The sequence below is a fragment of the Hipposideros armiger genome, unplaced genomic scaffold, assembly GCF_001890085.2.
Source record: "Hipposideros armiger isolate ML-2016 unplaced genomic scaffold, ASM189008v1 scaffold_345, whole genome shotgun sequence".
Lineage (NCBI taxonomy): Eukaryota > Metazoa > Chordata > Mammalia > Chiroptera > Hipposideridae > Hipposideros > Hipposideros armiger.
The window spans coordinates 1,798,466-1,817,419 of NW_017731695.1; the positions used below are offsets into that span (position 1 = coordinate 1,798,466).

At 38.1% G+C, this 18,954-nt stretch overlaps 1 protein-coding gene across 1 annotated transcript in view; it reads left to right on the plus strand.

Annotated features, from left to right (window-relative positions):
- Window positions 1-18,954, plus strand: part of THSD7B (thrombospondin type 1 domain containing 7B) — a gene marked incomplete at its 3' end in the record, with an annotated part of 392,396 nt that overhangs the window by 333,417 nt on the left and 40,025 nt on the right. Inside the window, exon 5 of the mRNA XM_019661345.1 lies at window positions 5,058-5,227. Coding sequence (XP_019516890.1) covers window positions 5,058-5,227 — 170 coding nt within the window. The remainder of the gene's footprint in view (window positions 1-5,057; window positions 5,228-18,954) is intronic.

Below are 18,954 nucleotides of genomic sequence, written 5' to 3' on the forward strand. Positions count from 1 at the left end.
TCTCTCTCTCTCTCTCTCTCTCTCTCTCTCTCTCTCTCTCTCTCTCTCTCTCTCTCTCTCTCTCTCTCTCTCTCTCATCTATGTCGAACCCATTAGGAGGTTGTCTCCAGCTTCACAGTATATCCAGAATCTAATCACTTTTCACCACATTGACTCTGACTGCCCCCACTGAAGCTCCCCTTACTTCTCCTGGACTGTCAAAGGCCTCCAAACTTGTCTCTCACCTTCCATCACCCCATAGTCTATTCACTCAGCAGCCAGGGTGGTCCTTTAAGACTGAAGTCACATCATTGTATTACTGTTCTCCTCAGAACTCCAATAATTTCCTAGTGCATTTGGAATAGCACAGTTCTCACTCGGGCCTACAAGGTTCTCTATAACCTGGCTCGTGACTCCCCCTCATTTCCTATGATGCACCTCTCAACATGCCTTGACCTGCCTGTCCCAACCACACGTGGTTTTGTGATCTCTTAGAAGGTACCAAGCACTTTCCATCCCTGGGACCTTTAAACATGCTCTTCTCTCTGCCTAGAACACTCCTTGTCCACTTGGTTCTTATACTCCCTCCCTCATTTTATTTAGGATCCTTAGGACTTCCCGGGTCATGGCACTGAAATAGCTCTCTTTGTCTTTCTTCCCTGTATTATCTGATGCCATGTTATTTATGGATGCATTTCTCTCCGCTCCAGGAGAAGGTGGCCTTCCCAAGGTCAGGGACTTTTTCTTGCTCAGCGTTATGCATCTCTATTGTCTGGAACTGTGAGTGGTATATAGTGAGAGCACAAGAATTATTTATTGAAAGAAAGGATGAATGAACACATATTTGAGTAAGTGGTTCCCTTATTCTTTGGGCAGGCCTATTTATTTTTCCATGGAGTCCTGTTCTGCAGCTCCTGCCTGCCTTCAGTCTCTCATACATATCTTTATGTTAACTAAATGCCCTTGTACAAATTGTTTGTCCTGTGCATTCAGTATTGGACTTATCAGCATTCCCCTTTTCAGAGGTTTGGGGTTCCACAGCAGCTGACAGTGTGCTCTCTCACTAATAGTGGAGGCACTGGAGTTGTTTTCATGTAAATGGATGATGGATGGCAGGTTTAACAAAGATGCAGAATCATCAGGGAGAAATGTAAGCAATTTGATTTTAGGGCCTTGAAAAGGCATTTTTCTTGAAACATCTTGTCTGCTGTAACTTTTAGTGGGAATTTCAGTTTTTATAATTAGAGATTCTTTTACTTGGCTTATATTTTGTTTCTCTTATTAAGTTGCACTTATGTCCCAAAAGTGCTAAAATTTGACCCTTTTGTGACCATAGTGCTCTAATTATAAAATGATTGGCTATAAAATATTCTCAAACTGTATTTGTGTTTGAGACTGGAAGAAAAAATATTTTCGCAGTGTGAAATATTGTTGGTCAGTTTTGTCACAGACAGTATCTTTGTAACGAACAGAGGATTTTTTTTTCTTTAGTCTACGACACGCATTGCCAGACCAAGACCAACATTTGCTTGTCCTCATAGTGACTAGGCTGGTAGCTGCCTGTTATCTGCTGAACTTTCTTTTATTGGGTGTTGGAAAAGTTATGGCATATTTTTTCTATTTTTTCGTTGCAAAATGCGTCATGACTTTTCCGACAACCCAATATATCCTCTGATCGGGTTTCATTGGTTTGCCATTCACTATTTTAATCTACCAGAGTATCATTTCATTAAATTGATTTGCTTTTGAACCAGATGGACCTGACTTTGAAACCTGTTCAAAATCAGGTTCATCTGGTTGAAAAGCTCTTCCACTTAATAATATGACCTTGTGAGAATTGCTTATTCTTTATCCCATTTATAAAAGGGAAAATAATATTTTTCTCATAGATTTGTTGGGAGGATTAAATGAAATAATGCACCTAAATTTGCTAGTGCACTGCCTGGCACAGAGTAAGCATGCAGAAAATATTGGTTGTTATTATTATTATAACTTGGGGGATATGTCATGATACCCTGGTAGCCAGAATAAATTAATGCCTTATCTATCTTGTTCAGCTGGACCCTTTGACAAAAGCAAATGGATCCTACACGGTCACATTGGTGAGGGGCTTTGAGGAGTGGCTAACTTCTTTCATTCCATGGCTGCTTACTGTATTTGAGGCATTTCTACAATTGATTTTGAAGTGCCGCTCACTCACAGGGGGTAGGACTCTGGCCTTTGAGAACTCCCATATTTACCTCCTAAGCATAAGGACAAAATGAGGATGTGTTGAAAGACATCTGAGTTGGGAAAGAGAGGGTAGAAAAGGCCTCGTCTTTGACAGGGACTTAGCCATTAAAGGGAATGTCTCAGGCAGTCAGAAAGCCAGGTTGTTCAGAGGCTGGAGAACTATCACTGTAACCACTTCTAAAAGAAAAAGCAGGCAACGTTTAACTGAGCGAGCTCCTTTGATTTCTTATTCTGTCAGATCCTAGAGACACTTTCCCAGGTTGGTGGAGTTCAGGATGATCAGTTTTTGTGGCTGCTGGGTGATTTGTGACTAAACATAGATAGCGCTTTTGAAAAAAATAAAGATAAAAGGATGAGAAAAGACTATGAAAAGACCCTCATTTTAAACAGGAATACAGAAGTCCTTTACTAGTGCACTTCCTCCTCTGCCATTTGCTGGGTTGGTATTTCCTCTGAGGTGGTAAATAATAACGATAGTGACAAATGTCTTATATTTCTTTAGATAATTTGTTGTTTGCCAGTGAATGGAATTTGTGCATCTTTGGTTAATGGGCTACCAACAGGGTTTTTGTTACCTATATACAATAAAACCATAGTTATTAAACTTTCCTTTTAATTTTTCTGCTTAATGACTTCCCAAATTCTTCCACTGATAATTCTTATAGGGTCATGATAAATTAATTGAAAAAGCAATTCGTACACCATGGGCCATTCCTTTCAAACAAGCAAACAAATTACTGTGACTTGCTATAATTCTAAACTTTGTTTCTTTTATGCTTTTTGCTGAATTTGGCTGCTGGAAGTTATACAGTGGCATTCCTCGATCTCTAATATTAGGACTTTTGATAAAATCAATGAAATCCTCGTAAATAAAATGTGAATTGTGTATATGTGTGTGTGTTTTCTTTGGCAGCAATATACAGGACACATATAGGACATGGGAAGAAAGGAAATTGATATTTATTGAATATTTATTATATGCCAGGCTCAACATTTATATTATTATCAACATTTTACAGATAAGAAAATAAAACTGGGCCAAAGTCACATGACTAGCTAGTCAAGGCCCCATTCGGTTTGACCCTAACACATGCTCATAGCCTGCCCCATGCTACCCACTTTTTGCTTATCTTATTTGCTATGTCATAGGAGCTTTGGAGTCAGCTACTCTATCTCACCCCCTCCTTAATCACCAGAGAGCTCTTCTTTTAGGGAAACTTAGTAGGAAGAGGGTTTAAAATGAGAACTTGGTAACCATCCACCCCAACACACCCTACTTCATTGTTTCTTGCCCTGGAAAACAGAACCACCTGTGCCCTGAGTCTCAGAGGCATGAGGAACGAGCCTGGTGCTTGAGTGACCGTAGAAAATAGGGTGACAACACCGAGTGAGAAGAAAGGGCTGAGGAGCTTCCCCCTTGGAGAAGGACTACGTCTGGGAAGAACCGAACTTTTCTCGGTCTCTTATGCCCAGGAAGTAGAAATGTACTGTTGTCTATATTCACCTTGCATAAGCAGGACCTGAGCTCTGCACTCCAAACCCTGGCCCAACTTACTCATTTTCAAGCTTTGGAAAACCGTATGAAAGTGACGTAGTGAGGCAGAGGGAGAATAATTGTGTTACAACAAACCCCATAGGATTGTCCAGATCCTTTTTCTGCAGTGGACTTTTCACAAGGCTGATTGAAAAAGATTCTCAGCTTTCAGGCCTGCTGGAATGATGACATGTATTGTGAGGGGTTTGATCACTATTAGGTTTCTTAGAGAGCTGCTTCCCGATTTTGACATCTGAGACTTGATTTCAATTCTATCTGTAAGGCCAGACAGAGTCTTGGAGACACTTATTTTCATTGTTCTTTTCTTTTAAAAAGTCACAAAGCTAATTGTCCTAAAATCTGAAATGGGACAGCAGATAGGAAAATGTTCTTAGGTTTGTTTATTGTTCCAGAAGTGAATGAGTCTGTTGGTATTTATGTGAATGCAGTGGTGTTATATTAATGCTGTGGGCTGTGAGAACGCTGTGATAACCCATACAAAGAAATTCTGTCTGAAATGATTCTCCAGGTAGGAGTACAGCGTTGTTATGGTTGTTTTGTTTTCTGCAAGTTGTATGCAAACTCCATTGTGTTTTCACCCCTTAATTGTGTATGTGCACATATATGTTTGCCTATTAGTATGTGTCTTAACCCATTTATAAATGAGGAGGACACATTTCTAAGTCAGTTTAAATGGTAACAGTTCTGCTTATGTAAAAAGTGCTCATCAATTAAATATAGGGGCACTTTATGAACTCATTTGTAATATGTATACCTTCATCCCAGTGAGGTCAAACAGTTCATAGAAATACTTTGCTGTATCAGGAAGGTTTAAAAGTTGGATGTCATCTCAGTCCAGTTAAATTAATATATTCTCAACTTCACACATTCAAACAGTATCCTACTAACTAAAAAAGAAAGGCCAACTTTCACACAAAGTCATCTAGAAGTTTGTGAAATGAAACTCCACGACAAGTTCAGTTGCTATGAATTAGGCTCATTTGCTTTCAACTCCTTCCTTTTATTCTTTATTCTCTTACAGCTTCGAGGCTGAGACAAATCCACTTTTTATCCGTATTTCCTTCCTTCACTCCTCTCATCCCGTGTTATAACCATGTTAGGCTGCTGCGGTTTTTCTCTAGGACATAAAAGGGATTTAGTATTCAAAGCCAGTAGATTTCTTTATCCATAGGCAAAGATTTGGCCCCAGAAAGAGTGATTATTATACACAGTTGTTGTCATGACTTAAGTTTTCTTCAGAATTTTATATTTTTCCTTCTTCTTCTTCTTTTAAATAAATCAAACCAAACAGGTATTCCTGGAAGACTTCTGAGTGGAAAGAATGCCAAGTCTCTCTCCTCCTGGAGCAGCAAGACCCCCACTGGCATGTGACAAGACCCGTTTGTGGAGGTGGAATCCAGACCCGGGAGGTGTATTGTGCCCACAGCTCACCAGCGTCCACTGCACAGAGGACCAAGGAAGGTAGGCAGTTTGTTCCAGGGACAGATGGTGCTGCTGATTGGAAAAGTAATCAACTCCAACACCAGTTGCTTATATTCTTCTGGACACAATAGCCCCTCAGCAGTCACAGATTTAATATTTGTGTTGTCTACTCTTAGCAAACCTCCCCTAAATTCTGCTACTTGCAGTAATTTGGAATAGTTAATAACAGGAATAATAATAAAAACATCAGCCTCAAAGAATCATTGTAAAAATTAAATGAGAGAATGTACCTAGGATCTGTAGCACAAATGAATGCTACACTCTGAGGGGCTGGAGCACGCCAATTCATTACTAATGCTAGTAATGAATGAGTAGCATTACTTTTTCCCCCCCAAGAGTGGTTTTTGGGTGAATTTGTGAATGTGGGAATTTCTACACATGTGTCATTTTCAAATGTCAAGGTCAATGTCAATTTATTGCCAAAGTTGACAGTTTTAAATTGGAGGAGAAATAGTTTCCTCCATGGTAGGCTTTCCATTGGGCAGGTACAACCTCAACGCTGGTCCATTTGTTTCAGAGTTTGGGACAGTGATGACATATAGCGACTGAAAAACTGACCCAGATTTTTTTAACTTCAATGACTGAAAAGCCATGAATGGGCAATAATGCTTCTACTCTAGAAGAAGGTGGGGCCTGTTCCAGCCCCATTGGAGAACAGAGCAGTGTCCCTTGGGCGTGCACATAAATTCTCTCCTGTGGAAATTGGCTAGGGAAGCAAATGTGAGCTTTCTTGCTACGGGAATGCATCGTTTTTATCCTGTAGAGTTTGTCATACTGGGTGCCTTTTTTTAAACATGGCCTCTCATTGTTCCAGAGGCATCTATGACCATAACCTTGATGATGCACCTTATGACTCACAGAGGAATAATACTCATTTGCTTCAACAATTGATGTTACAGTGCCACAATTACAGGGCTAACACTATTTTTAAAAAGATAGTTACATTTTCTTCCTTCTCTACTGTCACTTTTGTCAAGTGAAAATTTAAACACTTTCTGTTCTAGGACAGAGCATAACTATGCTTACTCCTCTGAATTTGGGAGAACAGAATTTAGATGAAAAGCAGCAGGTTACTCTTTCATACCTTGGTGATCTTCAGTAGCACTTTTTCCTTCTCCACCTTTACTGTTATCTATAGTTCTAGGGTCTTCAGGGGTTGGCACGTAAATAAGAATTTATGACCTACTTCCTTTTTGACCTTTAATATTCTCTTGTCATTTTTATCTCCCAAAAGTTTCTTCAGTAAAAATAGCTTCACTGGTGGATCACTTATTGCTAAAGTTTCTTCTGCCTTCATTTTTTCAGCTTTCTTAATGGAAACATATTGGACAGGAAGATTGCAATTGGGAAGAAAGTAGAAGAATAGTGTTCAGAGTTGGGAAATCACACATGGGTGAGGGGATTAAAAAGAGGAGGGGTGTTAAATGCAGATTTAACAGCTTGTTAAGCCCTGGTACAATCTGCCTGAAGCATCTAAATAAGAGGAAAAAACCTTAGGCCCAGTTATACTTCCAGGTTAATACCTGGGTTTACATGAAAACACAAAGTATTTAGAAAACCCTAAGCCCAGTAGCCCAGTTCTCAGGGAGAGCTTAGCTGTGGAGGTGGGACGTAACCACATTGATGTATACCACAGACATGTACTCTCGTACAAAGTTGAATACAGTGAGTCACACTACTGCTGCACTGGAAAATACAGCACAGTCACAATTGCATTAAAGACATGTTATAGCTTACAGTGTACCTTTGTAGTCGTTAACAAAGGCTTTATTTTGCTCTTATATGGAAGTGAACCAGGAAGATTCCTTTCCTTTCTCATAATTGCTTTCATTTCCTACTGTTATCATTTACAGATACAACTTGACAAATCTGGCAACATGAAAATTTCTTCTTGGCTCAAGTTAAACGCAAGAGAATAATTGAATTATCATTTTAAGGGACCAATGAGTGTGTTTGCCCAATTAAAATGGCAGAATTTAAGTATTTCTAACATATTCTGCTAATGCAGAAAAAAAGACCTAAATTGGTGACGTTTTTGCATTTTAGCTTTTGTGAACATCTTTTTTTTTTTTTAATGTTAAATTTTGAAGGGAGAAGGAATTTTAATAGCATTGATTTTGGAAACTCTTTTGTTAGTCACAGTTAATTTCTCCTTAGACTCCAGAATGCTCTTTTCATTCTCTGGGGGTGGGAATTGGTTGGCTGTTTTACCCTACTGAATCTCAATATTCACTATGAGTTAACTGTACGGCGTTCTAAGGATGTGATCTTAGAGGAATTCCCGATCCTGAGGTGGGGAGAGAAATGAGTTTCATTTCTGTTGATCTTTCATTCAGTAGAATTTCTGGATGCCAGACTGGGGTGTATAGTTGGAGGGGGATGCTAATTCTCTCTCAAGGGCTCCAAGTCTCTTGTTGAGGCTGAGTGCTGAGGCCAAATTCTGATTTCAATGCAGTTCTATTCTGCAGTTCTGATTCTTGGTGATGTTCCATTCCACCTCAACTCATGGTATTTGTAGAAATACAACAGTCACTGTTGCGTATTTACCTGATTCTGTTGCTCAATGTTCATGGGATGTTTTAGATATAGTTGGAATAATGCTGTAACAATCAATGTGAGAAGTTATTGCCAATAATAGCAGCCAGGTCTAGAGAATTAGGGATAAACACATAGAGGGGTATTTATGATTTTGTTTACCACTTATTGTTGTGGAGAGAATTGTGTTTCTTTTTTATAATTCAGAAGCACCAACAGGAGTGATGCTTACCTGCAACTCTAAAAGTTTGGATTTGGTGAGACCATTTTCTTCTTGGCACTTTCTGAAATAAAATTAAAGCCACTTAGCCTCTATTCAAGGGTGATTTCTCAGAAGGTAAAACATGGAAACAAGGAATATGCCTTCAAAATCTAATAAAGACTGGGACAAATATATTCTATTCATGACAGTGTAGCCTAGTTACTGAGGAATTAACAAATATGAAATGAAACAGCATAGAGATAGAACGTATTCATGAGATGAATAAAAAATAAAACCAGGGCCGGCCGAGTGGCACGTTGGTAAAGACTTGGCTTGGGAGGCCACCTCTGAGCAGCAGGACCCCGGTTCGGGCCAGTGGCAATGCGCCCTCTACAGCTAAGATGGTGAACAACAGCTTGACCTGGAGCTGGGCGGCTGTGAGTCACGGGTGGCAGTGTAGGCTGCAGTGGGGCTGGCCGGCAGCTGATGTGCACTTTCATGAGCCGCTGTGAGCGGCAGTCCAATGGCCAGTGAGCGACTGCCTCACCCAGGAAGAGCGTGATGGTGATGCCAACATGGGCCAGTGAAGTGATGCCCCCTACAACTAGACTGAAGAACAAAAGGACAGCAACTTGTCTGTTCCCCTTCCCCAATTCCCCAATAAAATCTTAAAAAAATAAAAAAATAAATAAAACCAAAAAACCCCCCACAAAAGCTAAATAAAATTTGGGAGAAGGTATTTGTTTGGTTTTTGGTGTGGTTAAGCAGAATACTACCTGGTTGTTTGGTTTCATATTTCAGACTTGTCATTTGGCATCAAATGAACACAACTATTTTAAGAATGGAACACAGTTTAGCTTTGAATTGTTGAGTACATTAGTTGACCCCTTCAGTCCAGTAAGATTGAATAGTTCTTGGAAGTAGAAAGTCTTTATCATGCTGGGCCCAGAGCTGACAGTAAGGGAGCACATGATCAGATAAGGGAATGTGTCCTGGAATGCTAAGTAGTATGTGAAGACTTCATATATTTTTGAGTCTAACTTGTATAGGAAGACTTAATGTGTTTGGGTTCTGGGTTTTAATTCTGGCATGTATGGAACTTTATATAAGCAACATAAATGTTGTTCCAATCTTCTAGCTCATTAAATTGGTTTTAAATGTATTGAATAGGTGAGTAAAAAGTGAATGACAATCACACTTTTTTTTTTTCAAAAATCATTTGTTATGTACCAGCTATGTTTGAGGCTATGTCCTAGATACTGATATTATAAAGGTGACACTCATTAATTTACAGTCTTTTAATTGGAATAATTAAACTAAAAATTATGCTACAGTATCTTAAGTAATATTACACACACACACACACACACACACACACACAATCTGACAATTAAGTTCACAAACTCATCCTAAAAAAAGTTCTACCTACCTCATTCCTGAATATCACTATAGTCACCTTCGAAATACTCCCCTTGGGAAGCCATGCACCTACCCCAGTGACTAGTCCACCCTTCAAAGCAATTTTGGAACTCTTTTTCTGGAATGGCCCTCAGAGCTGTTACCCTTGATGTATTGAGTCATCTAAATGTCTTTATTTCAATATTTCCTTTATCTTCGGTTAAAGAAAGAAGTCACTGGGGGCCAGTTCAGGCAAGTAGAGAGGGTTCCAATACAGCTATATGTTTACCGGCTAAAAACTCCCTCACAGGCAATGCTGTGTGAGATGGTGCATTGTCATAATGCAAGAGCCATGAATTGTTGGCGAAAAGTTCAGGTCATCTAACTTTTTCACACAGCGTTCTCAGCACTTGCAAATAGGAAACTTGGTTAACTGTTTGTCCAGTTGGTACAAATTCATAATGAATGATCCCTCTGCTATTAAATAAGGTTAGCAACATTGTTGCAACAAGTTCGCAAATGTAACTGTCAGACCATGTGTGTGTGTGTGTGTGTGTGTGTGTGTATGTGTATATAAATGTGTATGTGTATATATATATATATATGTGTATATGTATGTATAAAACATGGTGAAAACCATTTAATAGTGTCTTAATAATCTTCATAAAGGAAGTGCTGCTTAAAGACAGTTTAAAGATCAATAGGATAAAACATGCTAAATGGGGCAGGGAGGACATATGGAAGAGAATGGAGATGATTATATTTAGTGGTGGCATGTGAATGGGTTTGAAGAGAGCACCGGAATAAGGAAGTCACAATGACACTGGAAAACTAGGCTTTCTGTGCTATTCTGGAGTTAAGACTATTTTAGGGCCTATGGGTAACTATTGCAGCCTTTTTTCCGCAGTGCAGGCTTTTAAGCAAAGAAGAAATCTCATATTCTTAACTGTATATAAGAGTAGAAAAATGTCTGTATAATAAGAAAATTCTTATGAGTGGTCATGTCCTATTTGCAAACTTATTTGATTAGCCAAGAAGTTTTTGAGATACGAAATAAAGTAATTTACATTATGAATAGATGAACAGATTTCTTAAGGGATAATTGAAGGAGATATTCCACCATCATTTGAGAGCCTATAAATGTCCTTTACTTGTCTTGAAAAATTGGTTTTAAAGTCAGTAAACTCATTTGGGTGTGAGACGAAAGTGTCAGGAAAATAATGCACTTAGAACTTCCCTTAGCGTTAACTCTTAGAGGAGAAATGAAGCTGTTTAAATGAGGTTACAGCATTTTCTCTTGCTTTCATGTTAACAGAGAAGCAGAGATAGCTGGATGAAATCATCTTTGCTAACTAACAGCACGATATTTGATGGCAGTTCACATAAGACCAACAGACATAAGGATATTGGCTTGTAATCTTTCGACCTTGGAAACATAATTATTGGCCATATATATATATATATATATATATATATATATATATATATATATATATTCATATAGTTCAAATATTCTCTCCAAAAGTCCAAAAGTGTGAAAGCTGAGAGAAGTTTAGAAAAGAACATGAGATATTTAGAGGCAATTAGNTATATATATATATATGTGTATATGTATGTATAAAACATGGTGAAAACCATTTAATAGTGTCTTAATAATCTTCATAAAGGAAGTGCTGCTTAAAGACAGTTTAAAGATCAATAGGATAAAACATGCTAAATGGGGCAGGGAGGACATATGGAAGAGAATGGAGATGATTATATTTAGTGGTGGCATGTGAATGGGTTTGAAGAGAGCACCGGAATAAGGAAGTCACAATGACACTGGAAAACTAGGCTTTCTGTGCTATTCTGGAGTTAAGACTATTTTAGGGCCTATGGGTAACTATTGCAGCCTTTTTTCCGCAGTGCAGGCTTTTAAGCAAAGAAGAAATCTCATATTCTTAACTGTATATAAGAGTAGAAAAATGTCTGTATAATAAGAAAATTCTTATGAGTGGTCATGTCCTATTTGCAAACTTATTTGATTAGCCAAGAAGTTTTTGAGATACGAAATAAAGTAATTTACATTATGAATAGATGAACAGATTTCTTAAGGGATAATTGAAGGAGATATTCCACCATCATTTGAGAGCCTATAAATGTCCTTTACTTGTCTTGAAAAATTGGTTTTAAAGTCAGTAAACTCATTTGGGTGTGAGACGAAAGTGTCAGGAAAATAATGCACTTAGAACTTCCCTTAGCGTTAACTCTTAGAGGAGAAATGAAGCTGTTTAAATGAGGTTACAGCATTTTCTCTTGCTTTCATGTTAACAGAGAAGCAGAGATAGCTGGATGAAATCATCTTTGCTAACTAACAGCACGATATTTGATGGCAGTTCACATAAGACCAACAGACATAAGGATATTGGCTTGTAATCTTTCGACCTTGGAAACATAATATATATATATATATATATATATATATATATATATATATATATATATATATTCATATTCATATAGTTCAAATATTCTCTCCAAAAGTCCAAAAGTGTGAAAGCTGAGAGAAGTTTAGAAAAGAACATGAGATATTTAGAGGCAATTAGGTCACCAGAAGTCTAAATTGAGATTGGTTTCTGCTGGCTCTGTTTCATTGCATTTGTATCCCAGTTTAGTGATTTTTTTTAAAATTCAAGCATAACAAACTTATCTTAGTGTGATATAGGAAATGTTTATTGAATTATTATGTTTAGCAAAAATATTTAAGCGTTCCTACTTTAAGCATTCATTAAATTATCAGGCTTTTCTTAACATTAAAATTTTCTTTTTTTTTTTTTTTGTATTGCAAACCTGGTTTATTATATCACCAGCAGATTCTCGGAATACATATTTAGCTTTTGTTCATTAAAATTTTCTTAATTTATCTATCTCAAGGTGTAATACACATGATTGAAATGAGAACAGGAGAGAGCTGTCCTGGAAAGAGTTATAGAGGCAGGGTATTTGATGAGAAAGTCTACCATTGAATAAAGGTTACTCCTGGAGGAAAACACAATGACTTGTGCAAAAAGGGTTCTTTTTTGTAACATGTGAGTCCTTCTTAATTTGATCTCCTTTATAAAGAGGAAAAATACGTGTTCTTCTCTGTGCAACATATTATATATTTATTCAAAGTTAACACAACTAAACTAATAATATGGAATGCTACTAAAACCAAAGCATGTGACATCATGGAGGAGCAAGGCTGTCAAGGAACAAGAACTAGACTTATTTGGAGTTTTCCAATGATCTTACCAATAATATTTGAGCTTTCCTAACCCTATTGCACTAAGTCCATGCCTCTGAAGCAACACATCACTTTTTGACTGATTTAGTATCATTGTCTTTGTCACCCATTAGGTTGTAAAAGCCTTTGAAGGCCGTGCTTGGGGTCCATCTTCTTAGTATTTTCAAGTACCAGTGCCCCCCAAGTAAATGGCAAATTGCAAATGCTTATGGAGTTCAAAACAGAAAACTCCTCAAGTGAAGTAGTGATAGATTGAGTTTTCTCAAACACCTTTTGCTTTGGGGGTAGCATAGAGAAAGAAATAGTTTTACTGTTGACAAAACCAAAATGGCCTGCTATCTGGATATCAGCATTCCATGCCAAGGCCAGGTGGTCCAGAGGTCTGGAAATGGAATCAGATAAAATAGACGTTATGAGGATTATGATGTGATGGAAATGGTCCATGGGGAAAAGTTGGGGAGGAGTGCAAAAGAGGGAAAAACCAAGAAAACCACTGGTGTAGGGAGATCAGTTTGGACTGAAATGATGGTTTTGCCCAGGGGTCTACCTACCCAGTGCTAGGTAGTTGATTTTTGAACAATTTCTACAATTTTCAGAGTTAAATGTATCCCTGTTATTATCCAGAGAAGACAGATTATGGAAACCACAAATGATTTAAAATTATTTACTTCTATGAGTGTTAGTTTTGATTGATTTAACAATTTAGGAGGGGAGATAAGACAGTCAAACAAAAGCTATAGAAATATGTAAGTTCCTTAAGCAAAAATGAGAATTTTAGGGAAGAAGTGATTAAACCAGTTGGATATGGGGGACATTAGATTGGTTCATGAAGAAAAAAGTTTTTACGTGAACTAAATGGAAGGGCATAATTTAGACAGGTGTTCATGTTAAAGGCACAGAATCCCACATGAAGCAAGCCATGTGAGTAAAGACACAGGAGTGGAAATTTATAGAACATATTTAGAGTAAAATCAGTAATCATGTTGGACATGAATATGAGATGGATGAAGGTAAGGGCTATGAGTTCAGGGTAGAGAGGTAGAATTTTATGGTCTTAGACCTCGTGATGCTCAAATCATGAGATGGCAACACTTGAACTATTGCCCTCTTGATCCCTGGCCAACACTCCAAGCTCCAACAATTCTGAACATTTTCTTTCGCACTGTAGGCCTTTGGAAATAGTCTCTGTCTGACCACTGACCACTATCCTAAGATCTACATCATTTCCCTCTACCCTAACAAACTTAATCTCTAACACAGACCTATCACCTGGAAAATCCCCATTTGTTTGAAATGATTCTTTCTGGGACACCAGGAGACGACATAGGGTTTCTGCTCCTCAGCCAGCAAAGTACTTCATCTTCCTGCATTATGTGTGTAGTGATAACCAGGCTACTGTGCAAGGTCTGTGGGGTCAGAACCACATCTGTGTTGTTCACTATTATTTCCCCAGTGATTAGCACACTATCCAGTGCATAAAAGATGTATTGACTTCACAGCTTTGCCCCTTCTCATGTTCCTTCTACCATGTTCTTCTTCCTTTCTCTTGGCTGATTCTCTGAAAGCGTACAGTTGCCAGTCCACTTTCAGACCTGGATAAAGAAACCTGGGCAGTGTCCTTGATATTTCAGGGTCATTCACTTCTTTGCCCACATTCACTCTGTCACCAAATCCTGTGAACTGTGGTGCATGGGATCTGGCTTCTGGAGCAGAAGGTGAGGGGCTGAATGTTACAGCCTGGAAGATACAGCCATGAAGTGTAGGAGACATATCTCCTTGAGGAGGAAACTTCATCAATGGGAAACATGATTTAGGAGGGAGCCAGGGTCTTCCTGGTACACCTGTGTGTTTTTCTAGTCTATTCTTGGCAGTCCTTCCAGAGATATCTGTTTCCCAAATACACAGATGTGCTACGTATCTTTGCAGTTCAATGTGAAATGGTCCGTCTGTACAATCACACATCACATAGCACTGCGTCCTTGCTCTGCTCCCACTGTTTTCATCCTGTCACTGCCTCCTGGCCTTGTTCCTCCCAAATAAACTATTAGCACATTAATTTTCTTTGGAGGTGCTGCTTTCTAGAGAGCTTCAGCTACCACAGAACTCAATGAATATGTGTTGAAAGAAAGAAGGAGAGACACTGTTTTTAGGATTTATTATAATAGTCTTGATGAGACCTGGTGCAAGCTACAGGTGTAGTGGGAGCTGTAAACAACTCCTTTCCGTCCTTCACTTTACTTCTCCTTTTTCTCTCTCAACCTTATTGTTTTCCTCCTCTTCTTTTCTATATATCCTCTTCCTTATCATGCAGTTTTTCTATTTCTTCCCCTTTGCCACCCTTCCCCCCCGCATCTGACAGATTTTCCTGCAGGTAGCATGTTACCTGACATGGTAGGTATTTCTTCAACTAATGAATGTAAACCCCTGCACATAGTCTTACCACTCAGTTTTAGGCATTTCTTTTCACTTTGGGACTTTTCTCTTGATTTCAATTGCTCACGTACACCTGTACTTCATTAATGAACAGTTAAATTCTCCTTTCCAGGCTAAAAGATTGCATTTGAAAAAACATGCTGAGACTAGTGCATTTACAGTCTTTAGTTGGGTGTCTCACTAAACTTCATTTTGTCAGCTGGATTGGATTTTTCTTGAACACCAAGCCAAGACGTAATGAGGTTCCTCTTGGCAGTGTAATTTCTGAAACAGAGTTATTCCTTCCAAATCTATTTCTCCAGCCTTGTTGAATATGTGAACACCCTGGCAAGTAGGATGTAGAAGAAACATCTAGTTATTGTCGAAACCTTCCTCCATGCGAGTTTCACAACTTTCTCACCAACTATTCTAGTATTTAGCATTTTTTCTATGCTCTCGTTTGAACTTATCAGTTCTGTCCTAGGAGAGAAGACTCAGTAAGATCTCTGTTTGCTTAAAAATGGTTCAATTGCTCCTATGTCTTCCGGCCATTTTCTCATGCATTTTGGGGAAGAAAATCAATTCCCATGTCAAGAAAAAACTTGGAAAATCGGCTGAATTGTGATGTTACTTCTAATTGTAAGAGTCTATGTGTCTCCATGTAGAGCATATCTCTAGCGTTCATTTTAGTCTTTTAAGATCTGCTTTTCTAAGACTTTAAATGTATTTCTGACTCTGGATGAAATTTATCCAAGTCTCTCCAATTCTTTCTAGTCGTAGAGCTGGATATTGTACACAGCTATTTCTATTTGAATAATCTATGGTATTTTAAATTCAGTGTTCCCCATATTGGACTCTACATTATCCTGTCCAACCACATATTAGATTCTTTTCCAGTGTTCCAAAATCAGGAAATTGTCTCCCTTCTGGCCAAGTGCTCATGCTAGAAGCCTTGGCAATGTCCTTGACATTTCACTATCATTCACCTCTTTGCTCACATTCAATCTGTCACAAAATTTTATTAATTCTACCTCCAAATATTGATTTTATTTATTTATTTATTTATTTATCTGTTTATTTATTTGTTTATTTATTTTCATCCAGCTCCCTTTCTGACATTATTTCTGACATGAACTGCTATAATAGATTCCTGACTGATTTCTCCCCTTCTATACTTACCCCTGTATAGAGTGGGCATGTTTCATGTGGCTTAGCACATGGGCTCTACAGGCACACTACCTCTGTCCATACTCTCTATCACTTACAAGCCATGGAACCTTGGACAAATTAATGAACCCCTTTACCTTCCATTTCCTCATCTGTAAAATGGAGATGATATAGAAGTTCTGTGAGGATGAAATGAACACACACACACACACACACACACACACACACACAAACACAGGTACACACACATTTACATACCACTTACAACAGATCCTTATGCAAAAAGCACTTACTACCTATTAGCTATTATTATTTTTCTTCTCCACACTTCTGCCAAAGCAACCATACAAGAGAGCTTATCTGAGTATATCAGTCCCATACAAAAGGACTTCAAAGGCTTCCCCTGAACTAAAACTTAATGCTCATAGAGCCGTGTATGACCTGGCCCTTGCCTACCTCTCCAGCCTCACCTTACTCCACTGTCCCTTCCACACATTGTATTCTAGCCACACTGTGTGTCCTTGGGCAAGTTAGTTGACCTTTTTGTGCATGAGTGTCTACCTTGTGGCCAGAAGCTAGCATTGCATCACCCAGGCAGCAAAGAACATGAGAATCACAGACTCAGAACTTCTATATCTTTCCTCCGAACTGACACATTTTCATAGTCTACTGAGGAGAGTAGTCATAAAAGAATGAGGATAGGGAGATTAAGAACACTTGGACAATGTGACCCCTGGCTGGGCAGCCACTTGCTAACAATAGCTACACACTTTGGAAAGAAAGCACAAATCTTTGAGGTACAGCTAGCTGGCTCTGCCACAGACATCAGTTTCTATTAATTACACTCCTATATTAATTTCTTATTGCTGCTGTAACAATTTACCACAAACTTAATGACTTAAAACAACACAAATTTATTACCTTTCAGTTCTGGAGGTCAGAAGCCCAAAATGTTTCTCACTGAGCTATAATCAAGGCATTAGCAGGGCTGTGTTCCTTCTGGAGACCCTAGGAGAGAATATTTCCTTGCTTTTCCCAGCTTCAAGAGGATTCCTTTATTTCTTGGCTCATAACTCCTAACTTGATTTTTAAAGCCAGAAACATAACATTTTCAAATATCTTTCTGACTATGACTGTTATGCCTCCCGTGTTCACCTCTAACACACTTGAGATTACATTGGGCCCACGTGGATAAACCATGATAACCTCCTCATCTCAAGGTCAATTAATTAGCAGCCTCGGTTCTACACAACCAGGATTCCCCTTTGCCATGTAACCTAGCACTCACAGGGAGTAGGGGGTGAGATTTAGATATGTTTGGGTGGCCGCTATTCTGCCTACTAAAATCATCTTCTCTTCCTCCTGAGAAATAAATACTTAGGGTTTATTAAAATTAAAGAAGAGGTTGGTCTGTCTGAATATATGGATTATAAAGTATGATGTAAAGGGGTACAAATATTTAGTGTAGTAATTACGACTTTAATTAGTAAATTCTCTGAAGTGGGGATTGCCACATTTGAGGACTAGCTCCCTCATTTCCTGGCTATATGATGTTAGGCAAGTCACACAGCCTCCCTAAGCCTCAAGTTTTCTCATCTGTTAAGTGGAGATAACAATTGAATTGTCAGGGTTAAATGAGATGATTGATATTTAAAGGAGAAAAAAATCATAGCACAATGCCTAATACATAGTAATAATAAGTACAAGGTGCTTTTTTTTTTTTTTTTTTTAGACATTAAAGGCTTTGCTTTTTGGTGTACACACACATTTATTGAGGCCCTGATATAGGCTAGACACCATATGAAATATTATTAGAATACAGGAATGAACAAACCAACCTTGAACATCAGGAGGTCAAAGCCACTTTGCAAAGAGAAACATAAAACCAAATTATGTGGGTATGATATAAAAAATATTTCATTCCAGTTGTGTAAAAAGTAGTTTTCAAATGCAAGATCAAACAATAAGTCTCCTACAAGAGGAAAAAAGTATGTATTTTACACTATATTTTACACCTGAAACTAATATAATATTGTACATCAACTGTCATTGCAAAATTTATATATATGCATTAAAAATAAATAAAATGCAAACATTTTAGCTTCCTCAGCTATGAAATGAGGAGATGGAAAAAATGATCCCATCAAAGTTTCTTTCAGAAATAAGATTATGTGGTCTGTTCTTTCTGAGAAGTAAAATTAAACATTTTTAACAGTCTGCAGGGCATGACTCTGGCACTGGCCTAGACAACTGTCCTGCATCCGGTATGGTGTGTATACAAGGGGTCACTCTTTAAGCTTTTATCGGTTAACCTCTACTTGAGATGAGTCAATCACTGAGAACACGGCACTAACATTAGTTCTCTAGGAGAGCATTCAGAATCAGCTGCTAATAGATTTGGTACTGCACTGGAAATTTTGGAATTAGGTACCTCAGCTTTCCATTCAAAACATTCCAGTTGATTTTAATGGAAGAAGTCCACAGACCATGACTTAAGCATTTTATTGCAACAGTTTGATAGAGAAATAATGGTAGATGTGAGAATTTTGGAATGGTATAATAGAACATATAACAAAAGTGTTGATGTTTTCAAAATTTTTCCCAGGGCTCATCTGTTACTTAATTGAAATGACTAGTCATAAAATGACTATCCAAGATTTCTTAGCACACAAACAGAGAGTTGAAAGACAAATAATTCTAAAAGAATTGTGCAAAGCCATTATAGGA